This window comes from Meriones unguiculatus, chromosome 8, assembly GCF_030254825.1.
Source record: "Meriones unguiculatus strain TT.TT164.6M chromosome 8, Bangor_MerUng_6.1, whole genome shotgun sequence".
Classification (NCBI taxonomy): domain Eukaryota; kingdom Metazoa; phylum Chordata; class Mammalia; order Rodentia; family Muridae; genus Meriones; species Meriones unguiculatus.
In genome coordinates, this window is record NC_083356.1 from 120,993,572 (window position 1) to 121,010,850 (window position 17,279).

The 17,279-nt window shown below is 43.3% G+C and overlaps 1 protein-coding gene across 2 annotated transcripts in view; it reads left to right on the forward strand.

The window, feature by feature from the left end:
• Nucleotides 1-17,279, forward strand: part of Slc25a12 (solute carrier family 25 member 12) — an 84,447-nt gene that overhangs the window by 20,131 nt on the left and 47,037 nt on the right. The window contains exons 3-4 of one of the 2 annotated variants that reach the window (XM_060390465.1): nucleotides 5,337-5,479; nucleotides 15,518-15,633. In XM_060390465.1, the coding sequence (XP_060246448.1) occupies nucleotides 5,337-5,479; nucleotides 15,518-15,633 (259 nt within the window). Of the gene's footprint in view, nucleotides 1-5,336; nucleotides 5,480-15,517; nucleotides 15,634-17,279 lie in introns of those variants that run through there. The other variant, XM_021639227.2, reaches the window with a different exon arrangement.

The following is a 17,279-nucleotide window of genomic DNA, read 5'->3' on the forward strand; positions in this document are numbered from 1 at the left end:
TGTGGCTACAGACCCTTGCGTGGTTACCCTTGGCTGTTTATATGGGTGCTAGGGATTTGAACTCAGGTCTCACACTGGTATTGCAAGCACTGCCACCCTCTGAGCTGTCTCCTGAAGTATCCCTCTTCCCATCCGCTCTCTCATTCTCGTGGCTTTTTTTTTTCTTAAACAGGAAGAGAGAACACATTTACATGCTTAAGACAGAAGAGTATTGTCCGTCCTGTGCTCCCCCCTCCCCTTTGGTGGTGTCAGGAATCAAATCCAGGGCCTCCTTCATGCTGTGTAAATGCTGTTCCTGTGACTCATGTCCCCCAGCCCCATACTCTATTTCTATTTGTTTCTTCCCAGTTAATCCCTCTCCCAGAAAGGAACAAACAGATTTCTCTCATCTCTACCGTTATCCCCCCAGGTTGTAGTCAGAGACTGCGCTCTCTCCTGCCCGCCCCACCCCACCCCACCTGCCCTCACCGTGCACTCTCCTTTGGTTTACTTTTTACGCCCTTTTTGGCAGCCACATTCCGGTTGGTGGCTGACTTGTTAGGCTCCTTCAATTCTGCTATCAGATTTCTGTTTATCGACCTCCCTGGCCACTCCAGGTGTCCCCGTGACTACGGGGCCTCTCCCTCTCCACTGCTGCTCTGCTGATTCTGTGCTCTTCCTATAACCTGTGCAGGGACTGAGCACGGAGAGTGCTTGCACAGCTTTGCCTTAAGCCCTGGTCTGATGTCCAGTGTGCTAGCTGATGCGTGCGTGCATGCTAGGTGATGCATGCAGTCCCAGAACTGGGGGTGGGTGGGAGGGTGGGAATGGTGGGATTGGGGGGATGGAGGGAGGCAGATCAGAAGTTAAGTCGTGGTGAGTTTGAAGCCAGCCAAGAATATAGGAGACCCTGTTTCAAAAACAGAAACAACTGAAAATATCCACGTGTCCCGTTAAGCCAAATGCTGAAGAGAGAAGGGGCGTGTGTACAAGAACTGGAAGAACACGCTCACTATTATCAACTTCTAGAATTCATGTCCTGCTATTTCAGTCTGCTCTGTTTGTAAGGTTGATTCTTATTATTTTTAACTGTGTGTGTGTTTGGGGTAACCTGTTTGTGAATGTGAGTGTGTGAGGAGGGAAGAGAGGCCTTGGATCCCTACAGAGCTAGAGTGACGGGCATTTGTGAGCCACCTGAACTCGGGTCCTCTGCAAGAGCAGTAGCTTGCTGGGCCATTTCCCAGTTTGCTTTTTTTTGTTTTCGATCCTTTGCTTATAGAACCACTCTTTCAGTGCATCCAAGATTTGCTTTATCTTCATCGCACAGAAGTGCGCACGGTCCAGAGTCCTAGGAAAAGGAGGAGCTTGTTCCGAGGACTCACATGAGCTGATTTGTAACAGAGCCAGGGTGAAAACACAAGACTCCTTCAGGAATGGCTTCTGCAGTCATGTGGCTGGTGGTGCTTCAGAGAGCACCAGCCAGGAAGAAGGTTCACCTTAGGCTCCTCGTTTTACAAGTTAACACAGCACTTGCTGCGACCTCTGATGTTTTCAGAATAAGACAAAGGAAGCATTTCTGGTTTTAAGTCCCTCCCCGTTGAAAGAACAGAGGGCTTGGTTTTCTCAGTTTACAGGTATTTGAAATGGTTAACTGAAGAGGAAACCAACACACTTGACCCTGATCCTTCTCCTCACCTCACTTTCCAGAGGCAATCTCGCCACCCTCCTTTAGCTATCTGTTCTGGTATTTCCTTTTATATTTTTATGCTGCTGTCTGTAGGCTGTTCTCTTTGCTTCCACACCAGGGCTGGAGCCCAGGGCTTTGTGGCTAGCTGGGCAAGCTTCCTTCTAATACTTTCAGGTTTCTCCTCCATTCTTCTCAATACTGTTAGAGTGTTCCATTATTATTCGGCATCAACATCCTTCTGACTGCAAATACTGTTTATTAAGAGCTAAACTGTGCTTTCTTGGTAGTTCGTTTGAGACAGGATCTTGTCATGTACACCAGGCTGGCTTTGAACTAGGGATGATCATCCTGATTCTGCCTCTGCCTCCCAAGTGCTGGGATTTCAGCACTACCATGCCTGGCTTAAAACAAACAAACAAACAAACAAATTAATTGATTAATTTATCAAGACAGGGTTTTTCTGTCTAGCCCTGGCTGTCCCGGAACTCGCTCTGTAGACCAATAAGGCTAGCCTCGAACTCATAGAGATCCGCCTGCTTCTGCCTCCCAAATGCTGAAATTAAAGATGTGTGGCAGTTAGTGCATGTGGCGTGGGCGCACAGTGTACTCGAGGTCAGAAGACGATTTACAGGACTCTGCTCTCTCCACCACGTGGGTTCTGGGCATTGAACTCAGATCGTCAACGGCTTGGTGATAAGGCTGGTCTCAAATACCCTGAGATCCCCCTGCCTCAGCCTCCTGAGTGCTGGAATTACAAACATGAGCCTCTACCCCGCTCCCCAACTCAAGTCATAGATTTTGATATTTCCTATTTTGTCTAACAAAAAAACAAAAACAAAAATGAAAACGTTTTCCTAGTTAAAGATTGTCAAATTTTTATTTGCTTGTTTGTACACCTACTACTGATTCATTAATTTAATGAATTTTCTCTTTTGAGTGCCTACCACGCAGCAGGCACTGTTTTTGTTTCTAGGGGCCTGTAAGGGAACAAATTAGGCAAAGATTCTCCTCTGATAGCTTGGGTGGGCGGTGGGGAAATGCAGTGCTGGAAGGGAGTATGCGTGAAAGGGAAGAACAGCTACGTAAGGGTGTGGGGTCCGGGTATAGGCCCACCGCTTAGCTGGAGTGTTAGGTGGTAAAGGCAGGTCTCTGTGAGGAAGCGGCCTTTGAGCAGGCCCGTGTTCCTCCCGGCATCCCTTTCCTCCTAAGGCTGTGCCCAGCGTGGTCTGGTCCTTGGTTTTCCCCGGTGGTTTTGCTTCCCACAGCTGTCTGTCTGCCCGGGTCAGGAGTAACTAACCTCCAGGGCTACAGCGTCATGGGCTGGGTGGGTGATGTTGCCCTTGCCCGTTTCCTCTGGAGCGCCTGCCTCTGGATCCTAAGCGAGAGCGCAGAGCTGGTGAAAGCATTGCCTGCCAAGCTGGGGGACCTGGGTTTGAAATGTGGGGGCACGTGGCAGAAGGAGAGACCGGTCTTCAAGTAGCTCCCTGACTGCACACTCACGCTGTGCCATAGACAAATCGGTGTAACACAAAAGTCGGTAGTTCCCCGGGAAAGGGAGCGAGTGTGGGGGCAGAAAAGCAGTGTTGAGAACAGGGTTGTCTCAAAATAGTGTGGCTGACTTTACGTTTGATGCTCGGTTAGTTTACTTTAGAGTTCCGGGTCAGAAATAGTTTCTCTCTGGCCTCTGTCCACTGTCTTAAAGTGTCGCCTTGATCCATTACTCTGACCTGTTGTTTCTCTCTGGGAAGTTTTAGAATTTTTTTTTTTTTTTTTTTCCTGCTGCTCTGCAGTTTTATGAGGGTGAGTGAGGCCTTGGTGAGATTTTTTTTTTTTCTTATTCTTTTGGCCTGACATTTAATGAGTCCTAGTCTCCAGTTTGGGAAATTCCCTGATCTTGCTTCTTTGTTGGCAACGATGCTTGGTCATGCCACTAAGCACTGTGTCCTTGAAAAGATAAAGGGTTTCTTCGATAAACATAATTCAATAAAATTTGACATGAGAGGTAGAATTTTTCTTTCTTTTTTTTCCATTAACTAGAACTTGGATGACATGAGAGGTAGAATTTTTCTTTCTTTCTTTTTTTTTCCATTAACTAGAACTTGGAATAATGGAAGGTCTCTTTAGAATACAGTAATCTCATTTTTATTTTTTTAATTTAAAAATATTTCCTAGGGAAACTAAGATTTTATACTATATTTTACTTTATATGCATTGGTGTTTTGACTGCATGTGTCTGTGTGAGGGTGTCAGGTCCCCTGGAGCCGGATTACATAGTTGTGAGCTGTCATGTGGTTGCTGGGAATTTGAACTCATGAACAACCAGTGCTCTTAACCACTGAACCATCTCTACAGCCCTGAGATTTTGTTTTCAATGGCAGCTAGCATGTCACCTGCAGGCCCACAGCATTCTGACACATTCTTGAAGGGAGGTGTCTGCAAGCTCACCTCAGGCCTTGGCCTTCCTTCCACTCTCCTCAGTCCTTCCGTTGTTTCTTATCTTACTGGTGTTTTTATTTTTATTTACTTATTTATTTTTGCAGTGCTGTAGATTAAACTTGTGCTAGGAAAGCTATATTCTCCAGCTCCTGTAGTGTAGTTTTGTGTGTATGCGTGTGTGTGTGTGTGTGTGTGTGTGTGTGTGTGTGTCAGAGGACAGCTTTCGCAACTTGGTTCTCTCTTACTGTGTGATTCCCAGAATTGAACTCAGAGTCTTAGTCTTGTTAGAAAGTGTCTTTACCTACTGAGTTATACTTGCCAGCCCTTATGTATTTATTTTATTTATTTTTAAACATTTATTTTGGTGTGGTGGTGCACAACTTTAATCCAAGCACTTGAGAGGAAGAGGCAGATCTCTGTGAGTTCAAGGCCAGCCTGGTCTACAAGGGGAGTTCTAGGATAGCCAGAACATATCTCAAAAAGACCAAAGCAAACCAACCAACCAACCAAAAAGTTGTTTATTTTTATTTTATGTGTGTACGGGTGTTTTGACTGCAAGCTCTCTGTGCACCACGTGGTTGCAGTGCCCTAGACGGCCAGAAGAGGGCGTTAGATCCTCAGGAACTGGAGTTAAAGACTGCTGTCAGCTGCCCTGTGAGTGCTGGGAACTGAATCCAGGTCTCTCAGAAGAGCAACCAGTGTTCTTAACTCCAGAACTGTTCTAGGCCCACTACATGTTTTTTCAATTGAGACCAAACACTTACATAATCTAAAAGTTTCTGTTGTGATCATTTTAAAGCATACTACCTAGTGGGTTTAGTTCAGTGGGACCGTTATGTAACTCCAGAACATTTGCAGAGAGGAAACCCCAGCTGCTGTCTCCTTCTCACAGGCCCTGGCAGGCGCAAGTCTGTGTTTCCATTCGTGGACTTGCCTTTTTGGACATTCTGTGTAACTGGGATCCTGGACTATGGGCCTTTGGTATCCGGCTCATTTCACCCCGCAGATTTTCAGGGTTCATCAGTGTTGACCACGTATTGGTTCTTTGCTGTGAACTTCATTTGATCCCTGGGTGTTTGGGATTTTCAGTATCCAGAGGCAACAGCCACGTGCATTATCCTTATCTTGATTTCAAAACTGTCCTTTGGTTTACTTTTCCCCACACAGCTGTTAGCTACCCGAGCACGCTGAGTCACCCCACTTTTCCAACCTACCTTATCTCCTTATCTTTCAGTATGCCAGCACTGAGGTGGATGGGGAGCATTACATGACCCCGGAAGACTTCGTTCAGCGCTATCTTGGCCTGTACAATGATCCAAACAGCAACCCGAAGATTGTGCAGCTCTTGGCAGGAGTAGCTGATCAAACCAAGGACGGGTAAGACGTTTTATAGATGCTCTGAAAACCGATTCTCTATACTTGATTAAAAATGTAAAACTATAAGTTTCACATCATCTATGTATCTATATACAGTTGTATCTATCCATGTAACTCTGTATCTCTGTATCTATCTATCATCTTTGGTTTTGTTTGTTTGTTTTTGAGACAAGGTCTTACTCCATAGCCCTGGCTGGCCTGGAATTCATTATGCAGACCACATTGGCCTTGAGATCCTCCTGCCTCTGTCTCCCGAGTGCTGGGATTAAAGGGACGTCACTGTGACCAGCGTGTGTCTTGAATTGCTTAGAAATTCACTTATTTTTATGTGTGTTCTGCCTGTGTGTATGTATATGCACCGTGTAATTGATATGTCAGGAGGCCAGAAGCTGGCATCGGTTCTCTGCGTATTGGTTACAGACAGTCGTGAGCTGTCATTTGGGTGCTGGGAAATGAATCTGTGTCATCTGTAAGGGTAACACGTACTCTTAACTACTGAGCCATCTTTCCTGCCCCGTATCTAGAGTTTTAACAGTAATCAATATCTTTCCTTTGAAACTTATAAAAATGGTATTATTTACTGTCATTATCATGCATGCTGTTATTTCTTACTTCTTGAAAAATATTTGCATGTGAGAAGCCATATTTTTTAATTTTATTTTTCTTATTAGTTACATTTTGAGAAGCCATATTTTATATTTATATGGATGTGTCCCTGATAACTAATTTTATTTTTTTATTCATTTATTTGAAAATACTGAGTGCCTGCTAATGTGTCAGGCACTTAGTGTTACAGTGTGTCAAAAAGCAGCCACAAATGGTAATAAAGAAAAATTTAAAAAGTATATTATAGCCTATTTAGAGGATACAGTTCTTTATGAAGAACTTAAAGATTGGTCTGTATTCATCTTCTACTTATTTAGTTGGAAAACCTTATGTTAAACACCACAGTTTGCCAAGTAGTATTGGGCTTTCTAAATATAAGCATGAATAAAATGAGGTTGCTGACCTCAAGAATAAGCTCAAGAGAGGACCAGACAAAGAAAAACCAAATCAGTACTTCTGGGGTACTTTTACCCTGGTAGTGTGTGGATGTCAAGTCAGAGAAGTGACTAGATTCATCTTCCTGTGGAGTTAGTCCATTCCTCAGGGAGAGCTATTAACCTCAGTACAATTGCACGGGGCCTGGATTGTGGAACAAATGCAGTACTTGCTGAATTAGATAAAGGAAATGACTGTATGCTATGGCAGTTTTCAGCCGTGTCTCCAGATCCCGAAGGGGCTCAGAATCTTTTTCAGAGCTGTAGAGGTGCTTGTGTGAAAAGCTGGACAGTGAAGAGTCTGTTTCCGTCACTCTAAATTTGATCAGGCTTTAGAAAAGGCTGGAGATGGTCACACCTGGTCTCATGCACTCCAGTCAGCCAACAACTGTAATGGTTGACTCTGTAATGGTTGTAAAGGCTGTCACAAGTGTCCCCGCCTGCAAGATCTGACTTTGAGTTCAGACTCTGCTTCATAGAACTTGGCACAAGGCTTGACATTCGGGACATTCAACAAATGTTACATCAATGAGTCTTTAAATGGCTTGGAAAGTTGCATCATTGTAACAGCAGGTGTTGACTAAAAGCTATATCTTTTTGTCTAGTATTATAGATGTTAGATCAGCTCCCCAGCTGCCGATCAGGTCATTTATAGAGTCTTGCTCATGGTTAGAAGAAGGTCTATGGGAATGAATTAATTAATTTAATTAGAATTTTTCCTTTTGAATTCTTAAGGGTAACATGTGCATTTTTTTCTCTTAGAAAATATTGGCATGTTTGTTGTTCATTGGATCTGAGACCTGGTGTTTTATATATATATATATATTTTTTTTTTTTTAATTGAAATAATAGTCTCTCTACATTGTGGGTGCTGGGAATTGAACCTGGATCCTCTGGAAGAGTAGCCAGTGCTCTCAACCTGTGAGCCACCTCTCCAGTTCCAGACCTGGTCTATCTATCTGTCTATCTATCTACCTACCTACCTATCTATCTTAAAGATTATGTATATATATACTCTGTTTTCATGCACACCGGAAGAGGGAATCAGATTCTATTACAGATGGTTGTGAGCTACCATGTAGTTGCTGGGACTTGATTGAACCTAAGACTTCTGGAAGAGCAGTCAGTGCTCTTAACCCCTGGAGGCCATCTCTTCAGCCTCCAGACCTGGTTTTGGAACACTCCAGCCCCAAGACCTGGTTTTAGAACACCCATATATTTTTTACATAAGTATTCCATGCCTTTTGTGATCATTTTGTTTTATTTCTACTTTGAAACTTTATATGGTTCTTGTAGGCTGAAGTGTACTGTTAAAGTAGGGCATTTTTCATGCAGCCAAGTAGAACTCATGCCAAGTGTTAAGTTGGCAGAGTGTATCAGTAGTAGTTTCTGTGTAGCGAAGAGTCTAGTAATACTGAATTGCTCTTTTCTCAACTTCTCAAAATATAGTCTCACTATGTAGTTCTAGCTGACCTATAACTCACAGGTCCATCTGCCCTGCCTCCCAATGCCAAGATTAAAGATGTGCATTGGGGTTGGGGATTTAGCTCAGTGGTAGAGCCGTTGCCTAGCAACCACAAACTCTTGGTTCAGTCCTCAGCTCTGGGGAAAAAAAAAAAACATGCACTTCACCATAACTGGCTGAGTTTACCTTTTATTGTTTGACAGGGTTTCTCCTTGTAATAGCTCTGGCTGGCTTGATAGATCAGGCTGATCCCGAACTCATAGAGATCTGCCTGCTTCTGTCTCCCAGGTACTGGGATCAAAGGTGTGTGCCTACCACAGCCCAGTCTGAGTTTACCTGTTAACCGTTGTTTTCTTTTCTTTTTTAGGGGGAAGGGGGTTGTGAGATATTTAAACTTATGGTAATCTCCCAGATTCACCAAGCTGCGTTATAGGCATCACCACGCCTGGCAGCTCTTTTCCTTTCCTTTCCTTTCCATTGTTCTTTCTTTCATCCTTTCTTTTTTTTTTTTTAAATGTTTTTTTGCACAGAGTCTCATTTAGCTCATAAATTACTTCTAAAAGCAGAGGAAAATAGGAAAAAAATTTTTTAAAGAAAACTTGGATTCTTGTCTTTTTGTTGATGCACAGTATTTAGAGGTTCTCCAGCTTTCTAAATGTCATGTAAAGTGGGTAGGTTTGTATTAGAATTTTTCTAGGGAGAAATTTCAAATTTCAAAAAGGCTAAGTATTAGGGTTAAGGGTTCTACATTTTAATCTAACAGAGTCAAAGTCTTTGATAATGTTTGGCTTATTCAAAGAAGTCAGCTTTTGTTTAACAGTCAAGAAAAGCCAGGCTCAGACTGAATGATCAGCTTTCTTGCTACTATGAAATTAGTTTTCTTAACATCTAGTCTTCTTTTCTTCTTATGCTGTATCATCATCCCTCCTCTCCATTTGTCTCTTTGTTGCTCTCTCCCTCACCCAGGACAGTGAAGAAAGGATTGGAATGAAATTGTTACTTTTACTCTGGCTGCAGTTATGGTTCTGTTACAAGTTATTTGATGCAGAGTCCTACAGAGTACAACTTGAGATGGAAGCAGTGAATTTACTTAGAATCACCTGTGACAAAGTGAACCAAGGGAAAGAGTAGAATCAGTTGGACAAGTTTAAGTACGTTGGTTAAGTGTGAGGTGAGAGCTGGCTTAGGACTGGTCAATAGTTGTTAGTTGATTGGATCTGAGACCTGCATTTTAGAATATCTGTTGTAGTAAATGAAATGAAATGAGAGTGTTGGGTTATATATTGTTTATTATTTTTAGCCCTAAGATTAATGCGGCTTTATTATCTAACCTGCTGTCACAAATAATAAGACATAGACACCTGTTAGATTTTATAATTGCCTTATTTACCATGGGCAGATATTCCTACTTACTTTGTCTGAATCACCTCACCATCCATCTCCCAGACCCTGTCCAATACCATCCTCCTTAACCGTCCTATCTTCCAACCATAATCTTATAAATGCTTGCTTTTATTCTTCATCTGGATCTTTTTAGGCCATTATTGGAGTCCTTCCTCCTGGCCCCATGTGGTTTCTTCTCCAGGATAACCCCTTGTAGTGGGTTCCTCTCTTCCTCTCCATCTGTTTCCCGTGATTCTCCTCCAAAGCCCGGGAACCCTAGCCACACCTACCCCATTCTGCCCTGCCCTGGTATAGGCTGTTTAATCAGTCAGTCAGTTCTGTCTCAGGCAGGTTTACACAAACAAGGATGGGTGTATCCGGCAGGCAGTAACCAGATCTTCAGGGCCAGTAACTAGCATTAGACCAACCTCCAACAAATATCCATTCTTTCAGATAAGTATTTTGTGACTGCTTTTATTTTGCTTTTGGAACTTTATGTGCACAAAACTTTATGGGCGCACAAGAGCACAGTTTTTCCCCCTGATATTATCTAGCCCGTGAATTACTCTTTCTTGCCATCTCCCATCCACCAGGAGCCGGTGAAATAACGTGCTTGATACAGAGAGTCATGCAGAAGCAGCCTCGTATGGTATAAATAGCCTGATTGGTTGTCTAAAAGTCAGCCATCAGCCAAGTATTATTTGCGAGACTGTGGCTTAAACTTTGGAGTTCTAGTTTCGTAATGAAAAGCAAGATGATTTTGTGCGTTTAAATGCAGAACACAGAGACTATCATCATGTGATAGGATCCAAAATATTTAGACAGTTGCTTCTTTGAAACTGTAACTTTTAGGATGGTGGTTTCTATATTTAGTCTAGTTAGTCAGAATTTCTCTGGAAGTTCTATCTGCTGTACCAGGAAAACCCAGTCTTTTTTTTTTTTTCTTTTTTGCCTTTTTTTTCAATGTACTGTACATGTCGGAGACCCATTTATTTTGATAGACAGTAGACATTTTGGCTATTTTACAAATTTTTGTAGAAAATGACAAACATAACAAACATTTTAGCATTACATTAGTTTCCATCTGGCAAGGGGCTTAGCGGGAAAATGTACTACACATTCACAAAATCTGTTACTTCAAAGTTCTAAAGTGCACATTTCAAATAAAAAAATCCCAGCACCTGGGAGGTGGACACAGGAGGATTGGGAGTTTTGTGGGCTCCCTGCACCCCATGAAAGCAATTTAGAAACTAGGTTGGTCATGCACATTTTGCAAGGTGTGAGGATTTGGTGAGCTAGCCCAGGCCTGACTTCTTCCTGTTGAGGGACCCACAGGAAAGAAAACGGCGGTAGCTCTGGCCCCGCTGGCTCCACTTAGTCGTGTGGCGGAGGTCTGAATGCACTAACTGGCAAAACGTTCCGATTTAGCAGGTTCCGCAGGGTTTGCGCTTTAATGGGGCCTGCTCGCGGCAGATAGTGAACCTCTGTGAGTCCGCAGTGCCCTGAGGCAGCCGAGGGCTCCAGCCGTTCTTTGGATTAATTCCTGCTTGGCACCAAGCGCTAACAAGGGTCACTTGGGACCAGAAACCTCCTGTTGCCCAAGCTCACAATTTGTCAAGGGAAATCAGAAAACTGGGCATTTGAATGAAATCTTAGCGTTACCTCATGTTGTCACCAAGTACATCTGGAAACACACCCGCGGGGCAAATTCTCCTTCGTTACCAGCAGCTTGTGGCCTTTGCTGGCTAGGGCACTCCTCTTTGATTTTTCTCTCATAAAAAAAAAAAAAAAAAGAAGAAGTTTTACTACTAAGTATAAAATATGTTTTGAAGCGACTTATTCTATATTTCAAGGTTACTTGTGTTTTTGACACCCTCTGGAGACTTAAAATATCAAATTGTTACAATTTTGTTCATTCATTTAAAAATACATAATCAACTCACCTATTGGTTTTAACTTTCAGAATTACTTTTATAGTCAGAAGAAATAATGGTGGTCATTTTTTTTTATTATAAAATCTCAGGCATTTAAAGATATGTTGCTAGTGAGTGCTTCTGGTCCCCCGTCTCTGCCAGTGTTTCCCTTGGCTGCACATCAGTCCCAGCAACCCCATTCATGGCTGACCGTTAGTTTCATTCAAGCTCAACACCACATGAGGAGATGGATTTTTGGAGATAAATCATGCTTGTGAAGGGAAACACACTACTTTTAAAAATTAGTTTGTTTTATTTTGCTTTTTGAGACTGTGGTCCGGGATGGCTTTGAGCATTTTCTAGTATTAGGGTTACGGGAGCGTGCCCCTACACTCAGCCAGCTCTTTCGTTTTCATCTTTTCTTTTGGGGACAGAGATCGCTATGGCCCTGGCTGTCCTGGAAGTCACTATGGAGTCCAGCCTGGCCTCACACTGTCGGAGATCCACCTGTCTGTGCCTCCTGAGTGCTTGGATTAAGTGTGTGTGCCACTACACTTGGTCTTATTTTCCCATTTTTAATTAATTAAAGCTTAATTAATTAGTTTTGGGTTGTTCGAGACAGGGTTTCCCTGTGTAGCCCTGGCTGCCCTGGAGTTCACTCTGAACCCCAGGCTGGCCTCGAACTCACAGAGAGCTGCTTGCCCCTGCCTCCCCAGTGCCGGGATTAAAGGCAGGGGTCACCACCACCTGGCTCTCATTTTTAATTTTTAATATGGTATTTTTCCTAAGAAAGTAATCTTTCATTAATTGTCTGATATGTATTATTCAGTATAAATGTTAATTACTGCAGGACCTTTTCTCTGCATATCTTTCTGTACTTTTGTCAAAATGCACAGTAACAGTGTGCTTTTAAGGGAGAACTTCGTAATGCTGCCACTTGGACACTGGTCCATTAAGCTCAGCAAAAGGGGAGCTGGGGAGACAGCTCAGTTCAGTGGCTAAAGGCTAGGCTCACAACCGAAACATCAAGAATAGCAGAAAGAGCCAAAATAAAATAAAATAAATTAAAAACCAAAACAAACAAAAAGAATAGGTGAGTGTGGGGCCAGGGAGCCGTGCGAAGGGGGAGCCAGCCTGGAGCAAGAGTGAGGTCAAGGTGTTCAAACCCGGCCGGAGTAGGAAGGTTCCCTCCGTACCCTGGGTCTGCGTGTCCTGCACACGGAGCCTTACGACTTCCACCCTTGAGGTGACCACGTAGATGGCAGCCAGCTTAAACTTCCCCTCTCCTTACAAGGTCACAAGAGCAAGCGCCGGAAATTCGTCTTCACGCAGATAAGGCGTTCCCAGCATCTTGCCCTGCTCAATGATGTATGCTCACCCCGAACGCCTCTACCCACTCCCCCAAAGGTTTAAGTAACGTTTGCTCACTGAAGCTGTCTCCCGAGAGGGCTGTTTCTCCGGCCCTCACTGCCAACCAAGATTCTGAGCGCACCCGCCTGCCACGGCTTCACTCCTTCCGGTCCCGCTCGCTGCACAGAGAGCCTGTATCCCGAGGGGGTGCAGAGGGGGAAGCGGACACAGGGCAGCGGGTGAGTCAGGCGGACCTTAACCAGGAATGGGGGTCACATCTGGCCATGGTCAGGGGCCTCGCTAGCTCTGCCATGCCTGACTTTGTCCTGCCGATGGAGGAATACAAATCGCTGCAAAAGCTGTGGTGCATTTGAGGGCTAGTGTGTCCGTCATTGGGGTCTGGGTTATGGCACTGTGGTTTTCCGGGAAGGATGCAGGAAGGTTGCCGGCAGTACGAGATGGGCGGGTCCTAAGTCCCAGGTATAGAACTTTAGTGTCCACTCCTGAGCCTACCGTGCCCCATCTTTCTGCAGACCTGCCTCTGATGGTGCCTCTGATGGTGCCTCTGATGGTTAAGGCTGTGGTGATGGTTTCCGCTAAACCGCAACCTCAGTGCCGTGCACTGTGCTGCCTGCTTTTCCATGGATCTTATATCAGGGATTTCTCAAAACGAGCTTGAGAGTTAAATGTAACTCAGACGCTAAGGGGCTTGTCCAGGGCCATCCTTGGGCCTTTGGTACCCTACCCTACTTGCTTTAAAGTCACAGCGTCCTTGACAAGCTTTTGCGAGACCCGGGATGGCGCTTTCGTGTTCTGCAGGCAGCACAGGTGCAGAAGCCTGTAATCCCAGCACTCAGGAGGTGGAAGCCGGAAGGTCGGGACCTCAGCATCAGCCGCTATGGAGGCTTTGAGGCCAGCCTGGGCTACACGAGACCCTCTCAAAGAGAAAAGACAGAAAAGAAAAACAAAGAAACAAACAAACAAAAGACCAGAAACACGGTGCGTGCGTGGCAACATCGCTGTGATTTCTGGCTTGGCTGACGTATGAGTGCTCCATGAAGTCGTTAAGGGCCGTTTTTGTTATTTCGACTACTGCTTAATCTCAGAACTCACTGAATATGTATCTTAGGGCTCACTAAATTCCAGAAACTCAGTGATGTGAGATCCCACCTTCTTGAGGGTTCCTTAAAAACGTATTTTTGTCTTTTTAAGCATGTAGTAGAATAATAGAGTAGGTTGTTTGGTTGGTTTTTTTGGTTCTCAACCCTTTTGATAATTATCAAGATAGTTAGTGAATTTATTTCATTTAAATTTCTGCCCTTTGGCTTCTTCTGCTGAAAGCTCTAGATGGCATAGTTTATGTACAAATACTTTTCTTTTTTTAATTTCTAAAAGAGTCCCAGCTCTATAATCCTAGGTTAGCCTTGAACTCGCTATATAGAAGAAGCTAGCCTTGAACTCCTAATTTGCGTCATCATCTCCCCAGTGTTGGATATACAAGCATGTGCCACCATACCCATTTTGAAATCTCTCTCTCTATGTATATGATTCATATATATGTATACATACGTATATATATATATGTATGATTTTTCAGCCAAGACAGTGAGAAAGAGATGGCTTATTGTACCTGAGTCACACTGTGCCTGAGAGCAGCAGTAAAACGCCACAGCAGAGGGTCAATGGGGACCGTTTTGGTTGTGAGCAGGGCAGTCTCTCAGGCACTCTTGGCGGTCTGATGGTGAAGTTTCAGATCCATCGAGATGAATTACCGACAGTAGCACACAGCACAACAATTTGTACCAGCATCCCCGCCTCCAGCATCCCTTATTTCTGATCCTTCAGCCCCCAGGGCTGAACAAGGTAATTTACAGGGACCTCTGCCCGTGGTCTTCTCGCCCGCCCACTTGTGCTTTCGCTCCTTGGCTCCACTCTCATGGCGCAGGAGGCTGGCCCTGAAGCCTAAGTTTTATTTTCTTGGACGTCTGTACTGTCTTGCAGTTTCCTATGGGCTGCATTCCTGTGGCAGCAGTTAACATGTTCCTTTGTGCAATGCATTACACTTTCTCCAAATTGATGATTAGTTCTAAATCATTGGTTCTCAGTGAGGGTAATTTTGTTTTCTAGGACATCTTTGACAATATCTACAGACATTTTCCGTTATCACGACTGAGAGATGAAATTGACATCTCCTGCCCAGACCCAGGGATGCTGAGAACTATGCTATAAATCACAGAAGACCCATCAGCAAAAGATTATCCAGATAAAAATGTCAGCAGTCTGGGGTCGGGAGACTATTGATTAAATATAGTTTATTTTTGGCTTGCTCCTTTCTCTGTGATGTTAGGAGCTATTGACTAATGCTCCTGTTCGTTAATTCATTAAAGGCTTACAAAAATATCCTATTCCTTCTTCTCCACAAGTGCATCTACCCTTCATCTCTTCCCTGCTTACCCTGAGCTACAGAAACACATGGTAAATTGGTGACTCTCTCCTGAGGAGCTGGTACCCAGGGTGTGAGCGGTGACTTCCGTGAGAAGCACACACCTGTGCTCTCAAGTGTAATTTACTTTTGCCTGGGGGCATGGGGGAGAGCTCTTTCTCTTAGCTGTCACGCTTTAGCTTGTATTGAAGTATATTTATTAAACTCCAACTCTGCTTCCTAAAAAAAAGTTCCGTATTTTCCTATTCTCTATTAGCCTACAATTTTTTAAAAAATCATGTGTGTGTGTTTGTAAATGTGTGTGAGTGGCTGTGGAGGACAGAAGAGGACATCAGATCTACAGGTGACTGAGTTATTGGTGCCAGTGCTGGGTGTTCTGTGCTTTCTCCTAATGGCTGAGGCATCATCCCTCCAGCCCCAGTGACATTTTACGTTTTGTTCCAGGTTGATCTCCTATCAAGAGTTTTTGGCATTTGAATCTGTTCTATGTGCTCCAGATTCCATGTTCATAGTGGCTTTCCAGTTATTTGACAAGAGTGGAAATGGAGAGGTGACATTTGGTAAGGAAAAACAAAAAAGATTATAAGTAAAGTTCCTAGTGCTGGCCTGGTTCTTCATTCCCAGATGCAATTACTCAATGTTCGTTGCTTATTTAGGGCTTACTCAGTGAGTGAATTAGTCATCTCCTAAAGGGGCTTAGACAAAGAAAAGTGGCATTACTTTCTTCAGGGTGTTAGGTGAGTGAATTTATGAGTGATGTTGCCTCATTCAGACACTCATACTTGGACTTGTTGAAAGAATGGGATGAACACTTCTCATTCAGCCTGGGCAAAAGTTCTTCATGAAGTAAAATTCGAATACTGTGCTTGTCTTCTCATTCCTATGGGGTTTTTGCTTCACTTTATTTCTGAATAGGGAGTTTGGAGCTTCTCTATGGCATCTTGAGAAAAATTTTCTACTCTGCCATTTTCCATCCCCAAGGAGGCTCAGGAGTTTCCCCAAAGACCCCTCCGCTTTAGAGCCTTGGCTTTAGGAAACAAAGCCTAGAAAGTAGAATTGTTTCCCGAGGTGGATGAAGAAACTGGTTTAAGTTCTTCAGTAGGAACATTGTCTCATGAGTACACAGACTAGAATTTTTCTTTTATTTCCTTCCTTTTTTTTTTTTTAAAGCTATCATTCATCTTATAGATGATCATTTGTAGAAGTTAGTTTGGTAAAGTGTTGGTTAACCTTTTCTTCAGCAGCTTTCAATTAAAAAAAAACAACGTAGTGTTTTCAAAGATTTAGAGCCCCCTTTGTACGTTTTCTTTTTCTTAAAATATTTGAAAACGTTTTTATTATGGTTAAAAACAAGTAACATAAAATTTTCCATCTTAGTTCAACTTCCCATTTTAGTTCGGCTCAGCAAGGTTTGGGATGTTCACTTTTCCAGAACTTTTCATCTCCCAGGAGTAAAACTGGTCCCCTTTGATGCTTATATCATGTGTACATTAAAAATTAGGTTTCTCAGCCCAGTGATGGTGGCACACTCCTCTAATCCCAGCACTCTTTTTGAGTTCAAGACCAGCCTGGTCTACAGAGTAAGTTCAAGGATGCCAGGGCTACAGAGAGAAACCCTGTCTCGAAAAACTAAAAACAAGAAACGGGCTGGAGAGATGGCTCAGAGGTTAAGAGCACTGACTGTTTTTCCAAAGTTCAATCCTAGCAAACACATGGTAGCTCTTAACCATCTATAATAAGACCTGGTGCCCTCTTCTGGCATACAGGCAGGCCACTGCATAAACAAACAAACAAACAAACAAATAAATAAATCTTAAAAAAAGAAAAAGAAAAAAGACATTTATTGTGTCTCTTACTTTAATATTTTGTCTCTTCCATTTGGTTGCTTTCTCCAACTTATCTGTTTAAAAGTGTCACGGAAGACATTTCATCCAACAGACCATCAGCAGGTTCCTGTCAGTACTGATTAGAGGATTAAAATGAATAAAGGAAGCAGCTGAGTGGCTGGCACACACCTTACTTCCTGAAGATAAAAGCTCAGGGACATTAGGTCCTAACTTTATTATTTTATGGCTGTTTTGTTTTTCCCTTAGATTATGATTTATGAGTTAGGATTTTAAGAAATATAGTCAGGATAAAAAAATAGTTTGAGTTTTAATAACCTCCATAATCTGAAGGACATATGAATCCCACCCCAAAGGCTTTC